At 45.9% G+C, this 21,827-nt stretch overlaps 1 protein-coding gene across 1 annotated transcript in view; it reads left to right on the top strand.

Annotated features, from left to right (window-relative positions):
* Window positions 1-21,827, top strand: part of LOC147107267 (coagulation factor X-like) — a 76,529-nt gene that overhangs the window by 38,630 nt on the left and 16,072 nt on the right. Inside the window, exon 6 of the mRNA XM_086006136.1 lies at window positions 12,935-13,134. Within this exon, the coding sequence (XP_085862262.1) occupies window positions 12,935-13,134 (200 nt within the window). The remainder of the gene's footprint in view (window positions 1-12,934; window positions 13,135-21,827) is intronic.

The raw sequence follows: 21,827 nt of genomic DNA on the forward strand, positions 1-21,827 counted from the left end.
GCTCTTAGAAACATAGAGACGTAGAAGATAGGAGCAGGAGTAGGCCATTCGGCCCCACGAGCCTGCTTCGCCATTTAATGAGATCATGGCTGATCATCCAAGTTCAGTACCCTGTCCCTGCTTTCTCCCCATATCCCTTGATCCCTTTAGCCTAAAGAAATATATCTAACTCCTTCTTGAATATATTTAATTAATTGGCCTCAACTGCCTTCTGTGGTAGAGAATTCCACAGGTTTACCACTCTCTGGGTGAATAAATTTCTCCTCATCTCAGTCCTAAATGGCTTACCCTTTATCCTTAGACTGTAACCCCTGGTTCTAGACTCCCCAGCCATCGGGAACATCTTTCCTGCATCTAGTCTGTCTAGCCCTGTTAGAATTTTATGTTTCAATGAGATCCCTGCTCATTCTTCTAAACTCCAGCAAGTATAAACCCAATCGACCCAATCTCTCCTCGTACGTCATTCCTGCCATCCCAGGTATCAGTCTGGTGAATCTTCGCTGCACTCCCTCCATGGCAAGAACATCCTTCCTCAGATAAGGCGACCAAAACTGCACACAATACTCAAGGTGTGGTCTCACCTAGGCCCTGTACAACTGCAGCAAGACATCCTTGCTCCTGTACTCAAATCCTCTCGCTACGAAGGCCAACATACCATTTGCCTTCTTAACTGCCTGCTGCACCTGCATGCTTACCTTCAGCGACTGGTGCACAAGGACACCTAGGTCTCGTTGCACTTCCCCTTCTCCCAATCTATTGCCGTTCAGATAATAATCTGCCTTCCTGTTTTTGCCACCAAAGTGGATAACCTCGCATTTATCCACATAATACTGCATCTGCCATGCATCTGCCCAATCACCCAACCTGCCCAAATCATACTGGAGTTTTTCTGCATCCACCTCACAGCACACATGCCCACCCAACTTTGTGTCATCTGCAAACTTGGAGCTATTACATCTAGTTTCCTCGTCTAGATCATTAATATATATTGCTCCAATGGGTATATCACTGATCCAATGGGTATATCACTGATTGAATGGGTATATCATTGATCCAATGGGAATAGCACTGATCCAATGGGAATATCACTGCTCCAATAGGTATATCACTCATCCAATGGGAATATCACTGATCCAATGGGTATATCACTGAAATAACAACAGAAAATGCTGGAAACACTCAGCAGGCCAGGCAGCATCCATGGAGAGAGAAACAGAGTTAACGTTTCAGGTCTGGGACCCTTCATCAGAACTGGAAAAAGCTGGAGATGTAACAGATATTAAGCAGGTGCAGAGACTGGGGGTGGGGGGTGATTAGGAGGGGAGGAAGGAATTGAAAGAACACCCTGTACTTTTGTAAGAGGCAGGAAAGATAAAATGTTGCAAATGGGAATGGCAAAAATCATACAGCATGAAAAATGGGGGCAGGGATAATTATCTGAAATTGTTGAACTCGATGTTGAGTCCGGCAGCCTGTAAAGTGCCCAATCGAAAGATGAGGTGCTGTTCCTCGAGCTTACGTTGAACTTCATTGGAACAGTGCAATAGGCCGAGGACAGAGCGATCAGAGCGGGAGTGAAGCTGATCCAATGTGTATATCATTGATCCAATGAGTATATCACTGATCCAATATGTATGTAATACCCACTGGAAATGTTATGTACGCTAAGTATGGTTATCAATCTTTAACTTAGACACTGTATTATCATTGTTATAAATCCCTGGGTTAAAGTTGCCCATGTGAAGGTACGGCAAGAACTTTTAAGGACACAATGTGACTAAGAGCAGACTTTCCATAATTCTGCACCAGTATCAACTGTTGCAGACAGTGAGGCTGCGCAGTCTCCAGGCAGAAACCCCAGGAGGAAGGGGTGGAGTCAGGGTTTTCGAGCGGGAAAAAAGGAGCGACTGGAAGAGAAGAGGGCAGGAGCTCTGAAAAGAGCGCTCAGGAGGCAAATGGCTGCCGCATCCCGTCCCGGGCTTCCAAACTCGGCCGCCGCCCTTCGTTAGTAGCTCTGCATCCAGAACTCAAAGTGGGATTCAGTGATCGTGAAGAGAATTCAACGAAGGGGTTCGGAGTCGTAAGTCTTGCAGACATTATACATACCATGAGCTCCAACTTAAGCGCGCCAACGAAAGAGTGCACTCGAATTTGGACACAGGGACAGATTCTCCTTTGAATCCATGTAAATGGAGAATGTATGTTTATTGGGCCAGAAATTCGCGGCCAAAGGCGTGAGTGCGCTCGGGGTACTCATGCATCTGGCCGTTGGAAATGCCGGCGTTCAGCATGAACAGCGCATGCGGGGAACGCCGGCATTTCCAGACCTCGAGCGCGTGCGACTGCACAGGCAGCGCTTGCGCAGTGAACTTCGTAGATTTCATTCATGAAATCCGTGAGGGTAAGTCCTCAGAATTTACTCTTGAAAAAAGCAAGTGTAAAGTGGTTCATTGGCTGCGGAGGAAGAAACATTTTATCGTGGAGCTTCTGAAATGCAATATTTTTGTTTGGGAAAGGGAGGGAAGTTATTTTAAGAAATTTTAAGTAAGTTTTAAAGTTAAAATTTTTTTTTTTTTAAAAAGGGTTTTCAGAACGGTAGGTAGAAGGAGCAATTGTGGCTGTGTGAATGGAATGTGAGAATGAGTTATGTATGTATGTCCACATATATTCCTTTACGTATATGTATGTATGTTTTATATTCCTTTACTAATGTGTATGAATGTATGTTTTTAATTATGATTTTCCAATAAGTTACTTTCTCTGAAAGTCATAATTAAATAATACATTCATACACATAAGTAAAGGAATATATACATAACACGCAAAGGAATATATACAGACATACATACTTTCAGAAGCTCCACGATAATAAATATCTTCCTCCGCAGCCTCTGGAGCAACTGTACCCATGCTTTTTTCATGTGTAAGTTGTAATGACTTGACCTCACTGAAAGCATTAATGAAAGCGGCGAATTATACTGCGCACGCGCTGCCTGTGCAGTCGCACGCGTTCTGCCTCTGAACCCCTTCGTTCAGAGGACAGGAAATGCCAGTTTTCCCCACATGCACTGTGCATGCTGAAAACCGGCATTTCATCCAGCCAGATGCGTAAGTACCCCGACCGTACTCGCGCATTTGGAAGGGAATTACTGGGCCAACATTTTACATGTCAATAAAATGAAAAATTTAACAATTGCACGACTTGCCCCCTCGCATCTGCGACTGAGGGTCCAAGGAGGTGCATTGCGTAAGAGGTCATCATCGGACGTATCCTCACACTGATCCCTTTGGGGAACTGTATGAAGTGGTGGAAGGATTTATGGCCGTGATTAACGCTCATTCCGTGACCGTAACCATCTTTGAACCAGCCATTAGGGTGGTTAGTCCTATGGCGGGAGGGTTTTACGGGCTCCCACAACCCATCTGAGGGAGGGGGGGCCACCAACACCCACGGACTCAAGTATCCCGCTGGATGTCCACCCAGAATTTAAAGTTGGAACTCCGACTCCACTTGCCGGGACTGTCTGGAGTGGGGTTCAAAACCCTACTCCTTCTGGCCCAGCGGCGGGGATGCTTACTGCTACGCAAAAGGCCCACTCCGCACAAAAGGTGACACCCATAGGTTTCCTGCGCCTTTTCCCTCCCCGTGACTGGAGCCCTATGCTGCCATTTCACGTTGCTAATCGGATTGGGCCTTTGTCATAGCGGTAGGATCCCCGCCGCTGGGCCAGATCAGGGTAGGGTTTCGAACCCCACTCCAGACAGTCCCGGCAAGTGGAGTCGGAGCTCCGGCTCTAAATTCTGGGTTGACATCCAGTGGGATATTTGCGTCCGTGGGTGTGGGTGGCCCCCCCTCCTTGTATAGCTTGTGGGAGCCCGTAAAACCCTCCCGCCATAGGACTAACCGCCCTAATGCCTGGTTCAAAGATGGTTACGGTCACGGAATGAGCGTTAATCATGGCCATAAATCCTTCCACCACTTCATACAGTTCCCCAAAGGGAACAGTGTGAAGACACGTATGACGACGACATTGCTAAATAAATAAATGGAATTTAAAAAATTCTTTTAGGGCTTTTAAAAGTCTTTAAATTGCTTTAATTCTGTTTAAAACTACTTCAAATTACTCAAAATAATGTAAACATTTTAAAAAGTTTATAAAAGTTACCAAAATCTTCAAAAAACTTCCAAAAACCTATTTAAACTGCTGCTTTGCATGTAAAAATGGTTAGCAGCTTGACAGAAACATTGGGGGCGTGTCCAGTGAAACTGAGACCTCAAGGGGCGTGTCTCACTTGCACTGCACGCTCCTGGCTTCGCGCTGGCTGCACTCCTGGGCGGCGTGACGTCATACGCTGCCCGGGATTCTTCTTCTGGAAACACCAATTCCAGGCGTCCCTGGAGCTGATCGGCAGTAGCGCGGGGTAAGTGTAAATACGGGGCTTGCACGCGCTGCAAGCCCCGTTCTGGAATTTCTGGGCCATTATGTCTAGATTCATTCTAATGTATGCAAATGTCTAATTTCGTTCATTGACCTGTAATCTTCTTATACTGTCTGACGTTAAAACTATAAAGTAAGATAATTAGAATTAAGCCATTGTAGTAGTGATCTCCTTACTGGACTATAGAATACTGTCTACAACAGAGACCACATCTCACATATATCTAGAGAACCGTGAAGGGGTTACATGTATATCACTGAACCAATGAGTATATCACTGATCCAATATGTATATCACTGATCCAATATGTATATCACTGATTCAATGGGTATATAGAATCAGAGAATCACAGAGCACAGAAGGAGTCCATTTGGCCCATCAAGCCTGTGCTGGCTTTTTGAAAGTGCTAGCCAATTATTTCCACTCCCCCTGCTCTTTCCCCAGAGCCCTGCAAGTTTTTCTGTATATATCCAATTCCCTTTTGAAAGTTATTATTGATTCTGTTGTATCCGTGTGTTAATAGAGACACTGAAGACAGGAGTTGGTTTCACAGGTGTTTACTGAACAAAGTCTGGAGGGGAACTAACTGATACAACACAATATACAGGCTTATATAGCCCGAGTGGCCATTACCGGCATTACAGTACACAGGGACTCTTAAAGGCACATGCACTACAATTCCTCCCCTTTTAGCCAACCAGTACATAATATTTTAAGTAATCATTAATTACATGTTACAAGAAAAATAATCTACACATTGCTGCAGTTAATTAATTATAAGTCAGTCTCTCTGGAGGCTTCCTGACTCGGTCCGGATAACGCCTCGGTGGTGTAGTAGTTTCTGGTGGTGTAGTAGGTTCTTTTGGCAAGGCTGATTCGGCTTGAATGCCAGTGTCGGGTTCATCGGGTTCCAGTATCACCGGATCGGAGGTAGATACTATGGGTATCTCTACTTCATCATTAGGCGTATAGAGTTGTGGTGTAGGTTGTCCCTTTTCGGATGACTCTATGATTTGGTCAGCATGGCGCCTTATTATGCTTTCTCTGATGTCCACGGTATACATCAGCGGTCCTAGTCGTGTGCAGATAGTTCCAGGCTGCCATTTCTCGGTACGGTAGTCCCGGGCCAAAACTTGTTGACCTATCTGGAAGGTTCTAGTTGGCCTTTCATTCATGCCTTGAAATTGCTGGTTCTCCACGTCCCTTCTGATGTTTGGCTTGATCAAATCCAGCCGGCATCTTAGGCTTCTATTGAAGAACATCATGGCGGGAGTTTGGTTTGTAACCATATGTGTTGCATTCCTGTATGCAAACAAGAAGTTATCCACCTTGTGCTGAAGTTTTATGTCTTCATTACCCATGGCCTTTATGGCCTTCTTGAAGGTCTGGGCAAACCTTTCAGCCAATCCATTGGTGGCGGGATGGTATGGGGCGGACGTGTAGTGCTTAACCCCATTGTTTTTTACGAACTTCCTGAATTCTTCGGACACAAATTGCGGTCCATTATCAGAACAGATCTGTTCAGGCAGCCCATTCCTGGCAAATATTGTCCTTAATACTGTGATGGTTTTTTCCGTGGTGGTGGAGGACATCTTTATTACCTCCGGCCACTTGGAGTGTGCATCAACCGCGATTAAGAACATTGAGTCCATAAATGGACCAGCAAAGTCGATGTGTACCCTTTGCCAGGGAGATGAGGGCCACTCCCATGGATGTAGAGGGGCTTGTGGTGGAGCGTTTTGGACCTTCTGGCATCCTAGACAGCTCTTGGTCATTTCTTCGATGTCTCCATCGATACCTGGCCACCATACAAACGCCCTGGCTAGGTTCTTCATTTTCACTCCACCCAGATGCCCCTCGTGAAGCTCCTTTAGAGCTTTATCCTGGAGTTTGGGTGGAATCACCACTCTGGATCCACACATCAAGGTTCCTCGGCACACTGACAGCTGTTCTCTTCTTTGCGAGAATGCTGGCAACAGTGGTTCGCCATGTGCTGGCCATCCCTTCACTGTTAAATTGTAGACTCATGAGAGAGTCGGGTCATTTCTAGTTTCCCTTTCAATGGCAGAATTTGTTACTGGTAGACATTCGACTATGGTAGAGTGGAAAATCTCCACTGGGTCTATGGTAGGTGCTTCTTCTACCATTGGCAACGGTAGGCGCGCTAAACCATCAGCATTCCCATGCTGTTTTGATCCTTTGTATTCTATGTTATATTGGTGTGCCCCTAGAAAAAGGGACCACCTCTGTAGCCTTTGCGCTGTCATAATGGGAACACCCTTTTTAGGGTTGAATATGGAGATGAGGGGTTGATGGTCAGTCAACAAGGTAAATTTTTGTCCGTGTAGGTAATGGTTGAATTTCTTCACTCCCCATACCAGGCTGAGTGCTTCCCTGTCGATTTGGGCATAGTTACGCTCAGCTGAGTTCAATGAGTGTGACGCAAAAGCTGTCGGCTGTTCCGAGCCATCAGTGAATTTATGCGATAATACTGCTCCTACGCCGTAAGGGGATGCATCGCACGCCAGTCTGATTGGCAGTGATGGGTTGTAATGAGCCAAAACTTCTTTGGATGTGATTAAGTCTTTGCATTTATGGAAGGCACGTTTACAGTCTTCGCTCCATTTCCAAATTACTCCTGTTTGTAGCAGTTCCTTAAGAGGGTGCAGAAGAGTTGATAAGTTCGGTAAAAATTTATGATGGTAATTTATTAATCCCAGGAACGACCTTAATTGTGAAACATTTTCAGGTGCTGGGGCTTTTATGACCGCTTCAATTTTTTCAGGTGACTTATGCAACCCTTCCTTATTAATTATGTGGCCACAATATGATATTTGATTCTGGAAAAATTCGCACTTGGGGCGATTTGCTCGTAGGCCCCGTTCTCTCAGCCTAGTGAGCACCTGCTCCAAATTGGCAAGGTGCTCGTTGTCGTTTTCTCCTGTTACAAGGATGTCGTCTAGGTAGCATTGAGTCCCCGGAATCCCTTGGAGGACTTGCTCCATAGCTCTTTGCCAGATAGCTGGAGCGGATGCTACTCCGAAAACCAGTCGATTGTACTGGTACAGACCTTTGTGTGTATTTATCGTGAGATACTTTTTAGAGGCCTCTTCAACCTCCATCTGTAGATATGCCTGTGCCAAGTCAATTTTGGTGAAACATTTCCCTCCGGACAGTGAGGCGAAAATATCTTCTATCCTCGGAAGAGGATATTGTACCGTGTGAAGGACCGGGTTTACAGTCACCTTGAAGTCTCCACAGATGCGAATTTTTCTCTGTTCTTCAGATTTATCATTATTCAACGCTTTCTTCATGACTGGGACGATGGGTGTTGCCCACTCGCTCCAATCTATTTTGGATAATACGCCTGCCTTTTCCAAATTCTCCAGCTCTGCCTCGACTGCTGGACGAATTGCGTATGGCACCGGTCTTGCCTTAAAAAACTTGGGAATTGCCGCATCTTCCACTTTTATTGAGGCGGTGATGCCTTTCAAGGTTCCTAGTTTCTCTTGAAACACTTCTTTGGCGTTGGCCAAGATGTCTTTTAATCGTTCAGGTATGACGTCATCATCGTTTTTTTCCTTAATGGTCACCGTCAGTGCCTGAATGGAGTGCCAGTCTAAATGTATTTTCCTGATCCATTCACATCCCAACAGCGGTGGACCACCATCTTGTAGAACGTATAAATACAACTTTTGTATTTCCTTGCCGTTGTATACAACAGGCACCCTTATTTTTCCTTTGGGGTATACTTTCTGCCCCATATATGTTTTCAAGATAATGGATGTGTCTTTTAAAGGTATATGCAGAAATAGCCGCTCGTAATCCCGTCGATTTATGATGGTCAGCGCTGATCCTGTATCTAGCTCCATTTTAACTGGGGACCCTGCTATCGTGAGGGTAACCCACATGGTTTGGTAATCTTCTTTGGCAATTACATTATGTAATTTGAGACAGCTTAGTCTCTTGTTTTCGGAGTCGCTATCGCTCTTCTGGTCTTCGGAGCTACTGTCCGTCATCATTTGTACCTTTCTGTACTTTTCTTTATTGATTTTTTTTTTCCTGTCCGTGGATTTTTTTTTGTCCAGATCGGCATACCCGTGCAATGTGTCCAATCTTTCCGCATTGCCTGCATGCTTTGTCCTTGAACCAGCAGTCCCTCTGGTCATGGGTGGATCTGCTGCAGCGATAACATCTCTCGAAACCCTGTGTCATTTCATGGGTGCCGAAGTCCTGTGTCTTTTGTTGTATCTCTGCAGCTCCTCTTGCGGCTGCTTCGTTTGATACAGCCATACTGAAAGCCTTGTCCAGTGTTAAATCTTTTTCAGAAAGCAGCCTTTTCTGTGTTCCTTCACTTAGGAGACCGCAGACGAATTTGTCTCGAAGATAACCTGCTAGTCCTGCCCCAAATTGGCAGTGCTTTGATAGCTTTTTTAATTCAGTGAGGTAATTAGCGTTACTTTCATTCTTGTGTTGATTCCTCTTGAAGAATTTGAATCGTTCCGCTATCAGCAGCGGTATTGGGTTTAAGTGCTCCTGTAGGGTATCAACAATTTCTTTAAAATTCTTGTCCTTTGGTTTGGCTGGAGTGATTAAGTTTCGTAACAGCCCGTATGTCTTTGCGCCCATTAGATTTAGAAGTACTGACGCTTTTTTTTCATTTTCTATTCCATTTGCGGTGCAATATACCTCCACTCTTTCCACATATGTGGTCCAATCCTCTATCTCGTTATGAAAAGCATCAATCTTGCCAGACTTAGGCATCCTAGAAAAAAATGGCACTTCCCGCGCTTTTCTTTCTTTTCTGCAGAAAAGATATGGCGCTTCCCGCGCTTCCCCGCCGCTGCTGCCGATGACAACGCTGTTTCCCGCGGGTTTCTCTTCTTTTTATTTATTTATTTACAGGTGGAGACTCGTTCCCGCCGGACTCTCTCTGCTAGGTCTGAACGCCGACCTGCTTGCAGCGCCGGCCATCTCCCGAGTGCTCCCTCCCCGTCTGTTACTGCTTGCCTCCGCCTTCGCTGCTTGGCCTAGCTGCAGAGCCAGCCGCTGGAGCCCCAGCCCGACGCCCAGGAAGGATTATTGCAGTACCTGCCACCAGCTCGGCTAGCTGGTGAAACCACAGCTTTTTCTTTTTCTTGATTTTCTTCGACTTTGGACGCCAGAGGAATCGATGTCCTTGAGGTGCTGCCGAATTGCAGGTAAGTCCGTTTCCAATTCGTCGCCACTGTTGTATCCGTGTGTTAATAGAGACACTGAAGACAGGAGTTGGTTTCACAGGTGTTTACTGAACAAAGTCTGGAGGGGAACTAACTGATACAACACAATATACAGGCTTATATAGCCCGAGTGGCCATTACCGGCATTACAGTACACAGGGACTCTTAAAGGCACATACACTACAGATTCTGCTTCCTTTCAGATTGGGCATTCCACATCACAACTCATGGTGTACTTATTTTGTACTTCATCGCGCCCCCGCTCCTTTCGACAATTTCCTTAAACCTGTGTCCTCTGGTTATCGTTCCGACTGCCTTTGGAAACAGTTTCTCCTGATTTACTTTATGATTTTGAACGCCTGTATTAAATCTCCGTTTTAACCTTCTCTGCTCTAAGAGAGCAACCCCATCTTCTCCAGTCTCTCCACATAACTGAAGTCCCTCACCGCTGGTGCCATTCTGGTAAATCTCCTCCGCACCCTCTCCAGGGTCTTGACATCCTTCCTAAAGTGCGGTGCCCGGAATTTAACACAATACTCCAGCTGAGGCCTAACCAGTTATTTATTTAGGTTTACCATAACTATTAATAAAGCCAAGAATCCTGTATACTTCTTGAATGCTTTATCAGCTTAAACTGACATCTTCAAAGATTCGTGTATGTGAACCCCCAGATCTGCCTGTTTCTGTACACCTTTAAAAAGGGAATTCAGTTATGTGAAGAGAATAGAGAATCTGGGATTGAACTCCTTAGAGCAGAGACGGTTAAGTGGAGATTTAATTGAGGTGTTCAAAATCATGAGAGGTTTTTGTAGTGTCCGCGTATCAATAACACACGGACTGCAGGAGAACGATAATAACAGGGAACTGAAAGTGCAGAAGCCTGCTACGGCTTTATATACAGGTGTGGTCACTGCCGGTACTACAGTATAAAAGCAGTTCTCTCTTAAACGTACATACACAACAATTCCTCCCCTTTTAGATAAACAGTACATAACATTCATTTAACAATTTTCTCTGTACTATATACATCAACTGAAGTAATCATTTATAAATTCAGTCTTTGAGGAGGCTTCCTGATCCTGTCTGGATAGCGCCTTTCTCGAGTATCCTGTTCTTGCGGTGGAGTCGATTCTGGCTCATTGTCATTGGTTGGTTCGTCAGCTTCCAATACCACTGATTCTGAGGTAGACGCAATCTGTACTTCGGGTTCATCACCAGGTGCGCATGCTCGTGGTATGGGTTTGACTTGTTCCTGTGACTCTAGAATCTGGTCAGCATGGCGTCTCACGATGCTCTCTCCAACGTCCACTGTGTACATTAGTGGTCCCTGCTGTGTGCATATCGTTCCTGGCTGCCATTTTTCTATTCGGTAGTCGCGGGCCAAGACTGGTTGCCCTATCTTGAAGCTCCTGGTTGGCTTCTCATTGATGTGCTGGAATTGCTTATCCTCAACATCTCGTCTTATGTTTGGTTTGAGCAAATCCAGGTGACATCTTAACCTTCGGTTAAAGAACATTATGGCTGGAGCTTGGTTGGTGACTGCATGTGTCGCATTCCGGTAAGCAAACAAGAAATTATCCACCTTGTGTTGTAGTGGTATGTCGTCATTATACATCGCCTTTATTGCTTTTTTAAAGGTCTGAACAAACCTCTCAGCCAATCCATTTGTGGCTGGATGATATGGGGCAGATGTGTAATGTTTTACCCCATTATTCCTCAAAAACCTCCGGAAATCCTCGGACACAAACTGTGGTCCATTGCCGGAGCAAATCTGTTCTGGCAAGCCATTCCTGGCGAAGATGGTCCGTAGGACTGCAATAGTTTTCTCCGTGGTGGTGGAGGACATTTTGATGACCTCTGGCCATTTCGAATGTGCATCCACGGCAATTAAAAACATTGGGGCAGTAATTCGGGTCGGGGGCTTGCCGCGCGTGCAAGCCCCCGATGTGCACTTACCCAGCGCGCCGACATCTGAAATCTGGCCCGCAGTGGATTTCCTGTCAGTGGCCAGGTTCTGATCTCGGCGCGCTGTGCTAACCTGACCCAGCGGCGTAGTTAGTGCGATGTGCCGGCTGGGATCAGGTGAGCACTGTTCAGCCAATCAGGGGAGGGGAAACTTCATTCATAAGTTTGATAGTAAAGACTGTCAAACTCATGAAAAGTACTGCACCCCAAAACACTACTTAAACTTTAAATAAAATTTTAAAAAGCACCCAATAATTAAATTAACTATGAATAACTTTAAAAAAACTATTTTAAACAATTAATCAAATTTTTGAAAAAAATAAATTTTTTAAAAATAGTGTCTAAAACTAAACTTACCTTACTGTAGATTCTTTAAAAATAATAAACCTGTGGAAAAAAAAATTCTAAATTGTACTAAAAGACCACTTACCTGTAAAACTAAGTACTTACGTGTGGTTTTTCAATGCGTAAAAACCGGAGGCCTTTACACACGCGCAAATCTGTAAAAATACAGGAAATCCAAGTTGCACGCGCTGCCCAATACCGCGCATGCGTTCAGCCTCTTAACCCCTTGGGTCAGAGGACAGGAAATGCCGGTTTTCAGCGCATGCGCTGTGCATGCTGAAAACCGGCAATTCCTCCTGGCACACGCGTGAGTACCCCGTCCTTACTCACGCGTTGTGACAGGAATTACTGGGCCATTGAGTCCATAAATGGACCAGCAAAATCAATGTGTACCCGTTGCCATGGAGATTTCATAGAGTAGATCGGGAGAAACTGTTTCCACAGGCAGAAGAGTCGGTAACTAAAGGACACAGATTTAAGGTAATGGGCAAAAAATCGAGGGGGGAAATGAGGAGAATTTTTTTTATTCAGCGAGTTGTGAACTGGAACGCACTGCCTGAATGGGTGGTGGAAGCAGATTCAATAGTAACTTTCAAAAGGGGTTTGGATGTATACAGAATCATTTGCAGGGCTCTGGGGAAAGAGCAGGGGGAGTGGGACTAATTGGAGAGCTCTTTCAGAGAGCCGGCACAGGCACGATGGGCCGAATGGACTCTTTCTTTGCTGTCTGATTCTATGATTCTATGTCTGGGACCATCGTTCTACTGCCAGTAGATCATTGGCTGTAAATTTGGGAATGGAGGTGGTTCAATTACCCGGTAGAAGGGCAATAAGTATTGTCTCTGGGCTAAAAGCTCTCCCTGCGAAGCTGCCAATGCATCAAGCTATTCATAAATTGCTTGTCTCAGAATGGCCCAACAGTGTTTTAATAAACAGATATACACTGTATTTACTCCGTTTAACAGTGCCTAATCCTTGTGGGACCGTTTATGGCCAGCGAACCCGTACATTAAATGCTTACAGAGATCCTGTGTCAACTAACAGCACTGCGGAAAACGACACCGATGTCCAATTTAGTGACACCGGATCCAACGAACCCAACTCCGATAACATGGTGAGAATCGTGGGTGGACAAGATTGCCCCTTGGGACAGTGTCCGTGGCAGGTACTTACCGTTCATTTAAAGACTAGAGATTAACAGAGATTACTGGTGAGTAAGGTTTTAATTCTACTACCAGTCCACTCACATACTGAACTGTACATTTATTTAATTCTCCAGCACAGAAACAGGCCATTAGGTCCCTCCAGTCTGGGCCAGTGTTATTTCCACATCAGCTTTTTTTTATTTGTTCCTGGGACTGTAAGATTTGGATCACAGGTCACACACTGATTACCCAAAGGGTCTTAGGAATCATAGATCACTTTATTAAGGAGCGGCAGTTTAAGTTAAGTATAACACGGAATTAAGATAGACATAGTAGACACACAATCGTGACAAGCAGCTAGTAACGGTCCCGATCGGACAGACAGCTGGCGTGGATGAACAGCTCTTCCCTTCCCTTCACCGTCTGTGCTAAAAGCTCTTTAGATATCTCTTTTACTCTCTTTTTAGAGGTGGGCCTAGAATAGGATATGGACAGGGCTATCTGACCTGTAAGGGTTCTTCCTAAACCAAGGTGCCCAATGGCACGTCGAGTTCTTTGTCTCAACTTCGAGATGAAGATCCTCCCTCCAGGAGGGATCTTCACAATCATCACACACGCTTTATTGTTTATACGTTTTGAAGGCCTGCCCATCGGAATTTCTCTTAGCTCCCTTGTCCCTATCCTCCCTAGTTTGGAGTCAGACAGGCCATTCTCGGCCATCAGATGTTCGTAACTGCTTGTTATCAGTTATTTATGTTCATGCTGTTCATGCAATTATTGTACCATGGAATGAATCATTAAATTCCCAAAGATATCTTCTATTCTATGTCGTTATATGTAATTAACCTACACATTTTAAAGCAGCTTTGTTAAACAAAGTCAAAACCCTAACTTAACATTATATTATGGTTATTAACAATAATGGAAGAAACATCGGCGTTGGGTCTCGGTTGGCCAAATTAAAGATACAGTCAACAACCTTTCTAGCACACACAGCAGACAGCGAGTCTGGAAACAAGGTCACCGCCACAGTGCAGAATGTTATAACATCTGCAGGGAACCAAGAACATCAGCAAATTCTAAATGTCTCTCCAGTTATTCTAACACCAGTCTAAAGAGACATTTTTATCTCAAGTTATTTCTTCCAATTCACGATTTCTTATACTGGGATGTGGGCGTCAGTGGCAAGGCCAGCATTTATTGCCCATCCCTAGTTGCCCTTGAGAAAGTGGTGGTGAGCCGCCTTCTTGAACCGCTGCAGTCCGTGTGGTGAAGGTACTCCCACAGTGCTGTTAGGGAGGGAGTTCCAGGATTTTGACCAAGCGACGATGAAGGAGCGATGATACACTTCTAAGTCAGGATGGTGTGTGACTTGGAGGGGAACTTGGAGGTGGTGGTGTTCCCATGCGCCCTTGTCCTTCTAGGTGGTAGAGGTCACGGGTTTGGGAGGTGCTGCCGAAGAAGCCTTGGCGAGTCTTGTAGATGGTACACACTGCAGCCACGGTACGCCGGTGGTGGAGGGAGTGAATTCTTAAGGTGGTGGATGGGGTGCCAATCAAGCGGCCTGCTTTGTCCTGGATGGTGTCGAGCTTCTTGAGTGTTGTTGGAGCTGCACTCATCCAGACAAGTGGAGAGTATTCCATCACACTCCTTACTTGTGCCTTGTAGATGGTAGAAAGGCTTTGGGGAGTCAGGAGATGAGACACTCGCCGCAGAATACCCAGCCTCTGACCTGCTCTTGTAGCCTCAGTATTTATGTGGCTGGTCCAGTTAGGTTTCTGGTCAATGGTGACCCCCTCAGGATGTTGATGGTGGGGGATTTGGCGATGGTAATGCTGTTGAATGTCAAGGGGAGGTGTTTAGACTCTCGCTTGTTGGAGATAGTCATTACCTGGCACCTGTGTGGCGCGAATGTTACCTGCCACTTATCAGCCCAAGCCTGAATGTCATCTAGGTCTTGCTGCATTCAGGTATGGACTGCTTCATTATCTGAGGAGTTGCAAATGGAACTGAACACTGTGCAATCATCAGTGAACATCCCCACTTCTGAACTTATGATGGAGGGAAGGTCATTGATGAAGCAGCTGACGATGGTTGGGCCTAGGACACTGCCCTGAGGAACTCCTGCAGCAATGCCCTGGGGCTGAGATGATTGACCTCCAACAACCACAACCATCTTCCTTTGTGCTAGGTATGACTCCAGCCAGTGGAGAGTTTTCCCCCTGATTCCCATTGACTTCAATTTTACTAGGGCTCCTTGATGCCACACTCGGTCAAATGCTGCCTTGATGTCAAGGGCAGTCACCCTCACCTCACCTCTGGAATTCAGTTCCTTTGTCCTTGTTTGGACCAAGGTTGTAATGAGGTCAGGAGCCGAGTGGTCCTGATGGAACCCAAACTGAGCATCGGTGAGCAGGTTATTGGTGAGTAAGTGTCGCTTGATAGCACTGTTGATGATTGAGAGTAGACTGATGGGGCAGTAATTGGCCGGGTTGGATTTGTCCTGCTTTTTGTGGACAGGACATACCTGGACAGTTTTCCACATCGTCGGATAGATGCCAGTGTTGTAGCTGTACTGGAACAGCTTGGCTAGAGGCGCGGCTAGTTCTGGAGCACAAGTCTTCAGCACGACAGCCAGGATGTTGTCGGGGCCCACAGCCTTTGCTGTATCCAGTGTGCTCAGCCATTTCTTGATATCACGTGGAGTGAATCGAATTGGCTGAAGACTGGTTTCTGTGATGGTGGGGACCTCAGGAGGAGGCCAATGTGAATCATCCACTTGGCACTTCTGGCTGAAGATGGTTGCAAACACTTCAGCCTTGCCTTTTGCACTCACATGCTGGGCTCCACCATCATTGAGGATGGGGATATTCATGGAGCCTCCTCCTCCTGTTAGTTGTTTAATGGTCCACCACCATTCACGACTGGATGTGGCAGGACTGCAGAGCTTTGATCTGATCCGTTGATTGTGGGATCAATTAGCCCTGTCTATAGCATGCTGCTTCCGCTGTTTAGCATGTATGTCATCCTGTGTTGCAGCTTCCCCAGGTTGGCACCTCATTTTTAGGTACGCCTGGTGCTGCTCCTGGCATGCTTTTCTACACTCCTTATTGAACCAGCTCCCCAGTCTAATCCCATACTCCCACTCACCCCATACCCTTTAATATTCCACCCAGTCTTATCCCACTCAGACCTATACAGAACAGAACAGAACAGAAACCCCACAGTGCAGATAGAGGCCATTTCGGCCCATCGAGCCTGCACCGACACATATCCCACCCGATCCCTGTAACCCCTACATCAACACATATCCCACCCTATCCCCGCAACCCCACGTATTTAATCCTCCGAACACTAAGGGTCAATTTATCATAGCCAATCAACCTAACCCGCACATCTTTGGACTGTGGGAGGAAACCGGAGCACCCGGAGGAAACCCACGCAAACACGGGGAGAATGTGCAAACTCCACACAGACAATCACCCGAGGCCGGATTCGAACCCGGGTCCCTGGCGCTGTGAGGCAACAGTGCTAACCACTATGCCACCCTTTATTATGCCTCCCAGTCTACTCCAAATCAACCCTATACCCGTTATTATACCTCCCAGTCTAGTCGCACTCACCCCATATGCTTTAATATCTCACCAATTCTAATCCCACTCTCTTGCTTGCTCCCATACCCGCTAATATCCCACTGTCATAGAGTCATAGAGTTATACAGCACAGAAAGAGGCCCTTCGGCCCATCGTGTCCGCGCCGGCCATCAAGCCCTGTCTATTCTAATCCCATTTTCCAGCACTTGGTCCGTAGCCTTGTATGCTATGTCGTTTCAAGTGCTCATCTAAATGCTTCTTGAATGTTGTGAGGGTTCCTGCCTCTACCACCCTTTCAGGCAGTGAGTTCCAGATTCCAACCACCCTCTGGTGAAAAAGTTTTTCCTCAAATCCCCTCTAAATCTCCTGCCCCTTATCTTGAAAGTGTGCCCCCTGGTTATTCATCCCTCTACTAAGGGGAAAAGTTCCTTTATATCTACCCTATCTATGCCCCTCATAATTTTGTACGCCTCAATCAGGTCCCCCCTCAGCCTTCTCTGCTCTAAGGAAAACAACCCCAGCCTGTCCAGTCTCTCTTCATAGCTGAAGCGCTCCAGCCCAGGTAACATCCTGGTGAATCTTCTCTGCACCCTCTCCAATGCAATCACATCCCTCCTATAGTATAGCGACCAGAGCTGCACACAGTATTCCAGCTGTGGCCTAACCAGCGTTTTGTACAGCTCCATCATAACCTCCCTGCTCTTATATTCTATGCCTTGGCTAATGAAGGCAAGTATCCCATATGTCTTTTTAACCACCTTATCTACCTGTCCTGTTGCCATCAGGGATCTATGTACCTGCACACCAAGGTCCCTCTGATCCTCTGTCCTTCCTAGGATCCTACCATTCATTGTGTATTCCCTTGCCTTGTTAGTCCTCCCAAAATGCATCACCTCACACTTTTCAGGGTTAAATTCCATTTGCCACTGTTCTGCCCATCTGACCATCCCGTCTATATCGTCCTGTAGCCTGAGGCTTCCCTCCTCACTATTTACCACTCCACCAATTTTCGTGTCATCTGCTAACTAACTGATCATGCCTCCTACATTCATATCTAAATCATTAATGTACACTACAAACAGCAAGGGACCCAGCACCGATCCCTGCGGTACACCACTGGACACAGGCTTCCAGTCACAAAAACAACCTTCGACCATCACCCTCTGCCTCCTGCCACTAAGTCAATTTTGGATCCAATGTGCCAAATTGCCCTGGATCCCATGGGCTCTTACCTTCTTGACCAGTGAGGGAATTACAGAGAGGTGCAAGACCTATAGGGGGAAAAATTCAGTTGTTTGCGCCTCCCGTTAGCACCTTAAGAGGGCGCTAATGGGGCGCAAAGCAACTGGCGCCCGGGCGCGGCGATGTTTGTGCCGCTCGCGAAATTGACCAGACATTTTGCGGCGGCGCTAAACACTACCACCACGATCTCCTGCGCCGGCAGATCGTGACGTCAGCCGAGTGCGCAACACCCCGGTAGCGCCTTGGACCGGATATTGAGTGGCGCCCCCTGCCTTACCGCCTGCCGCTAGCAACGACAGGTTGAGGGGAGCGTTATACTGTCAGAAAGGGACTGGGGGAGCGCTATTTAAAGGTTACCGCTTCCTACCTTTTTTTGTTGGTGACATTTTTGCACCACGCATTCTGAGAGAGAGAGAGAGAGAGACTTCTGGAGAGATTCAACGCTGTGTGAAGGAGTTTTGGGTACTGAGCAGCACTTTGCAGGTTTATTTTGATTTGCCCTTCCTTACTTCGCCAGCGCTCTGAGGTAACGCCTCGCTCCTCGGCGTTAGCGCCTTAAGGCAGGTGTGAAGCGCCGGGTTTAGAGCTCCAATCACCTCCAACGGCAATAAAAGCCAAGTTTGCGGTCGGAGGCGATAATTAGCACCAGGCGCTAAACTTTGCACGTGGCCGATAACGGCGCCCCAAATGGGGCGATACCAAATTTTTCCCCCTCAGAGTAGAGATAATGGGGGACCTATCCTAATATAGACTGGGATAGTAATAGTGTAAAGAGCAGAGGGGGAAGAATTTCTGAAGTGTGTTCAGGAGAACTTTCTTGATCAGCACATTTCCAGCCCGACGAGGAAGGAGGCATTGCTGGATCTGGGTCTGGGGACTGAGGTGGGTCAAGTGGAGCAAGTGTCAGTAGGTGAACATATAGGGAACAGTGATCATAGTATTATAAGGTTTAGATTAGCTATGGAAAAGGACAAGGAGCAATCTGGAGTAAAAATACTTTAATTGGAGGAAAACCAATTTCAGTGGGTTGAGAATGGATCTGGCCCGGGTAAATTGGAATCAAAGATTGGCAGGCAAAATTGTAATCGACCAATGGGCTGCCTTTAAAGAGGAGATGGTTCGGGTACAGTCGAGGTACATTCCCACAAGGGGGAAAGGTAGGCCAGCCAAAGCCAGAGATCCCTGGATGACGAAAGAGATAGAGAGTAAGATGAAGCAGATAAAGAGCATGTATAACAGATGTCAGATTGAGAATATAAGTGACAACCTGGCTGAATATAGAAAGTTTAGAAGAGAAGTTAAAAAAGAAATAAGAGGGGCAAAGAGAGAGTATGAGAATAGACTGTCAGCTAACATAAAAGGGAATCCAAAAGACTTCTATAGGCATATAAATAATAAATGGGTAGTAAGAGGAGGGGTGGGGCTGATTAGGGAACAAAAAGGAGACTTATACATGCAGGCAGAGGGCATGGCAAACATAGAAGATAGGAGCAGGAGTAGGCCATTCGGCCCCTCTAGCCTGCTCTGCCATTCAATGAGATCATGGCTGATCATCCAAGTTCAGTACCCGGTCCCTGCTTTCTCCCCGTACCCCTTGATCCCTTTAGACTTAAGAAATATATCCAACTCCTTCTTGAATATATTTAATGAATTGGCCTCTACTGCATTCAGTGGTAGAGAATTCCACAGGTTCACCACTCTCTAGGTGAAGAAATTCCTCCTCATCTCTGTCCTAAAAGGCTTACCCCTTATCCTTAGGCTGTGACCCCTGGTTCTGGACCCCCCCGCCATCGGGAACATCCTTCTTGCATCTAGTCTGTCCAGTCCTGTCAGAATTTTATAAGTTTCAATGAGATCCCCTCTCATTCTTCTAAACTCCAGCGAGTATAAGCCCAATCGACCCAATCTCTCCTCATACGTCATTCCTGCCATCCCAGGTATCAGCCTGGTGAATCTTCGCTGCACTCCCTCCATGGCAAGAACATCCTTCCTCAGATAAGGCGACCAAAACTGCACACAATACTCAAGATGTGGTCTCACCAAGGCCCTGTACAACTGCAGCAAGACATCCTTGTTCCTGTACTCGAATCCTCTCGCTACGAAGGCCAACATACCATTTGCCTTCTTAACCGCCTGCTGCACCTGCATGCTTACCTTCAGCGACTGGTGCACAAGGACACCCAGGTCTCATTGCACTTCCCCTTTTCCCAATCTATTGCCATTCAGATAATAATCTGCCTTCCTGTTTTTGCCACCAAAGTGGATAACCTCACATTTATCCACGTTATATTGCATCTGCCATGCTTCTCCCCAATCACCCAACCTGTCCAAATCATCCTGTAGTTTCTCAGCATCCTCCTCACAGCACACACGCCCACCCAGCTTTGTGTCGTCTGCAAATTTGGAGATACTACATCTAGTTCCCTTGTCTAGATCATTAATATATATTGTGAATAGCTGGGGTCCAAGGACCGATCCCTGCGGTACCCCACTAGTCACTGCCTGCCACTCGGAAAAAGACTAGTTTATTCCAACTCTTTGCTTTCTATCTGCCAACCAGTTCTTTATCCAAGTCAGTGCCTTACCCCCAATCCCATGTGCCTTAACTTTACACACTAATCTCTTATGTGGGACCTTATCGAAAGCCTTCTGAAAGTCCAGATACACCACACCACTGGTTCTCCCTTATCTATTTCACTAGTTACATCCTCAAAAAATTCCAGTAGATTAGTCAAGCACGATTTACCTTTTGTAAATCCATGTTGACTTTGTCCAATCCTGTCACTGTTTTCCAAGTGCTCTGCTATTACATCTTTTATAATGGACTCTAGCATTTTCCCCATTACCGATGTCAGGCTTACCGGTCTGTAATTCCCCGTTTTCTCTCTACCACCTTTTTTGAATAGTGGGGTAACATTAGCTACCCTCCAATCCATGGGTACTGTTCCAGATTCCATCGAATGTTGGAAGATGATCAGCAATGCATCTACTATTTCTAGGGCCACTTCCTTAAGTACCCTAGGATGTAGATTATCAGGCCCTGGGGATTTATCGGCCTTCAATCCCATCAATTTCCCTAACGCCATTTCCCTACAAATACTGATTTCTTTCAGTTCCTCCCTTTCATCAGACCCTATGTTCCCGACATTTCCGGGAGGTTATTTGTATCCTCCTTTGTGAAGACAGAACCAAAATATGTATTTAATTGGTCTGCCATTTCTTTGTTCCCCATTATAAATTCCCCTGATTCTGATTGCAAGGGACCTACGCTTGACTTCACCAATCTTTTTCTCTTCACATATCTATAAAAGCTTTTACAGTCAGTTTTTATATTCCCCGCAAGCTTATTCTATTTTCCCTTTCTTAATTAATCCCTTTGTCCTCCTTTGTTGAATCCTAAACTGTTCCCAATCCTCTGGATTACTGCTTTTTTTGGCCAATTTATATATCCTCTCCTTGGATCTTATGCTATCCCTAATTTCCCTCATTAGCCACGGTTGAGTCACCTTTTTTGTTTTATTTTTATGTCAAACTGGGATGAACAAATTCTGTAGTTCGTCCATGCGGTCTTTGAATGTTTGCCATTGCCTATCCACCGTTAACCCTTTGAGTGACATTCCCCAATCAATCCTACCCAATTCACGCCTCAGACCATCGTAGTTTCCTTTATTTAAATTTAAATGGCTGAGGTACTAAATGAGTACTTTGCATCTGTCTTTACCAAGGAAGAAGATGCTGCCAAAGTCATAGTGAAAGAGGAAGTAGTTGAGATACTGGATTAGCTAAAATTGATAAAGAGGAGGTACTAGAAAGGCTGGCTGTACTTAAAATAGATAAGTCACCAGGACCGGATGGGATGCATCCTAGGATGCTGAGGG

This window comes from Somniosus microcephalus, chromosome 14 (assembly GCF_052327205.1).
Source record: "Somniosus microcephalus isolate GS21.2 chromosome 14, FLI_Smic_1.0, whole genome shotgun sequence".
In the NCBI taxonomy this organism is placed as follows: domain Eukaryota; kingdom Metazoa; phylum Chordata; class Chondrichthyes; order Squaliformes; family Somniosidae; genus Somniosus; species Somniosus microcephalus.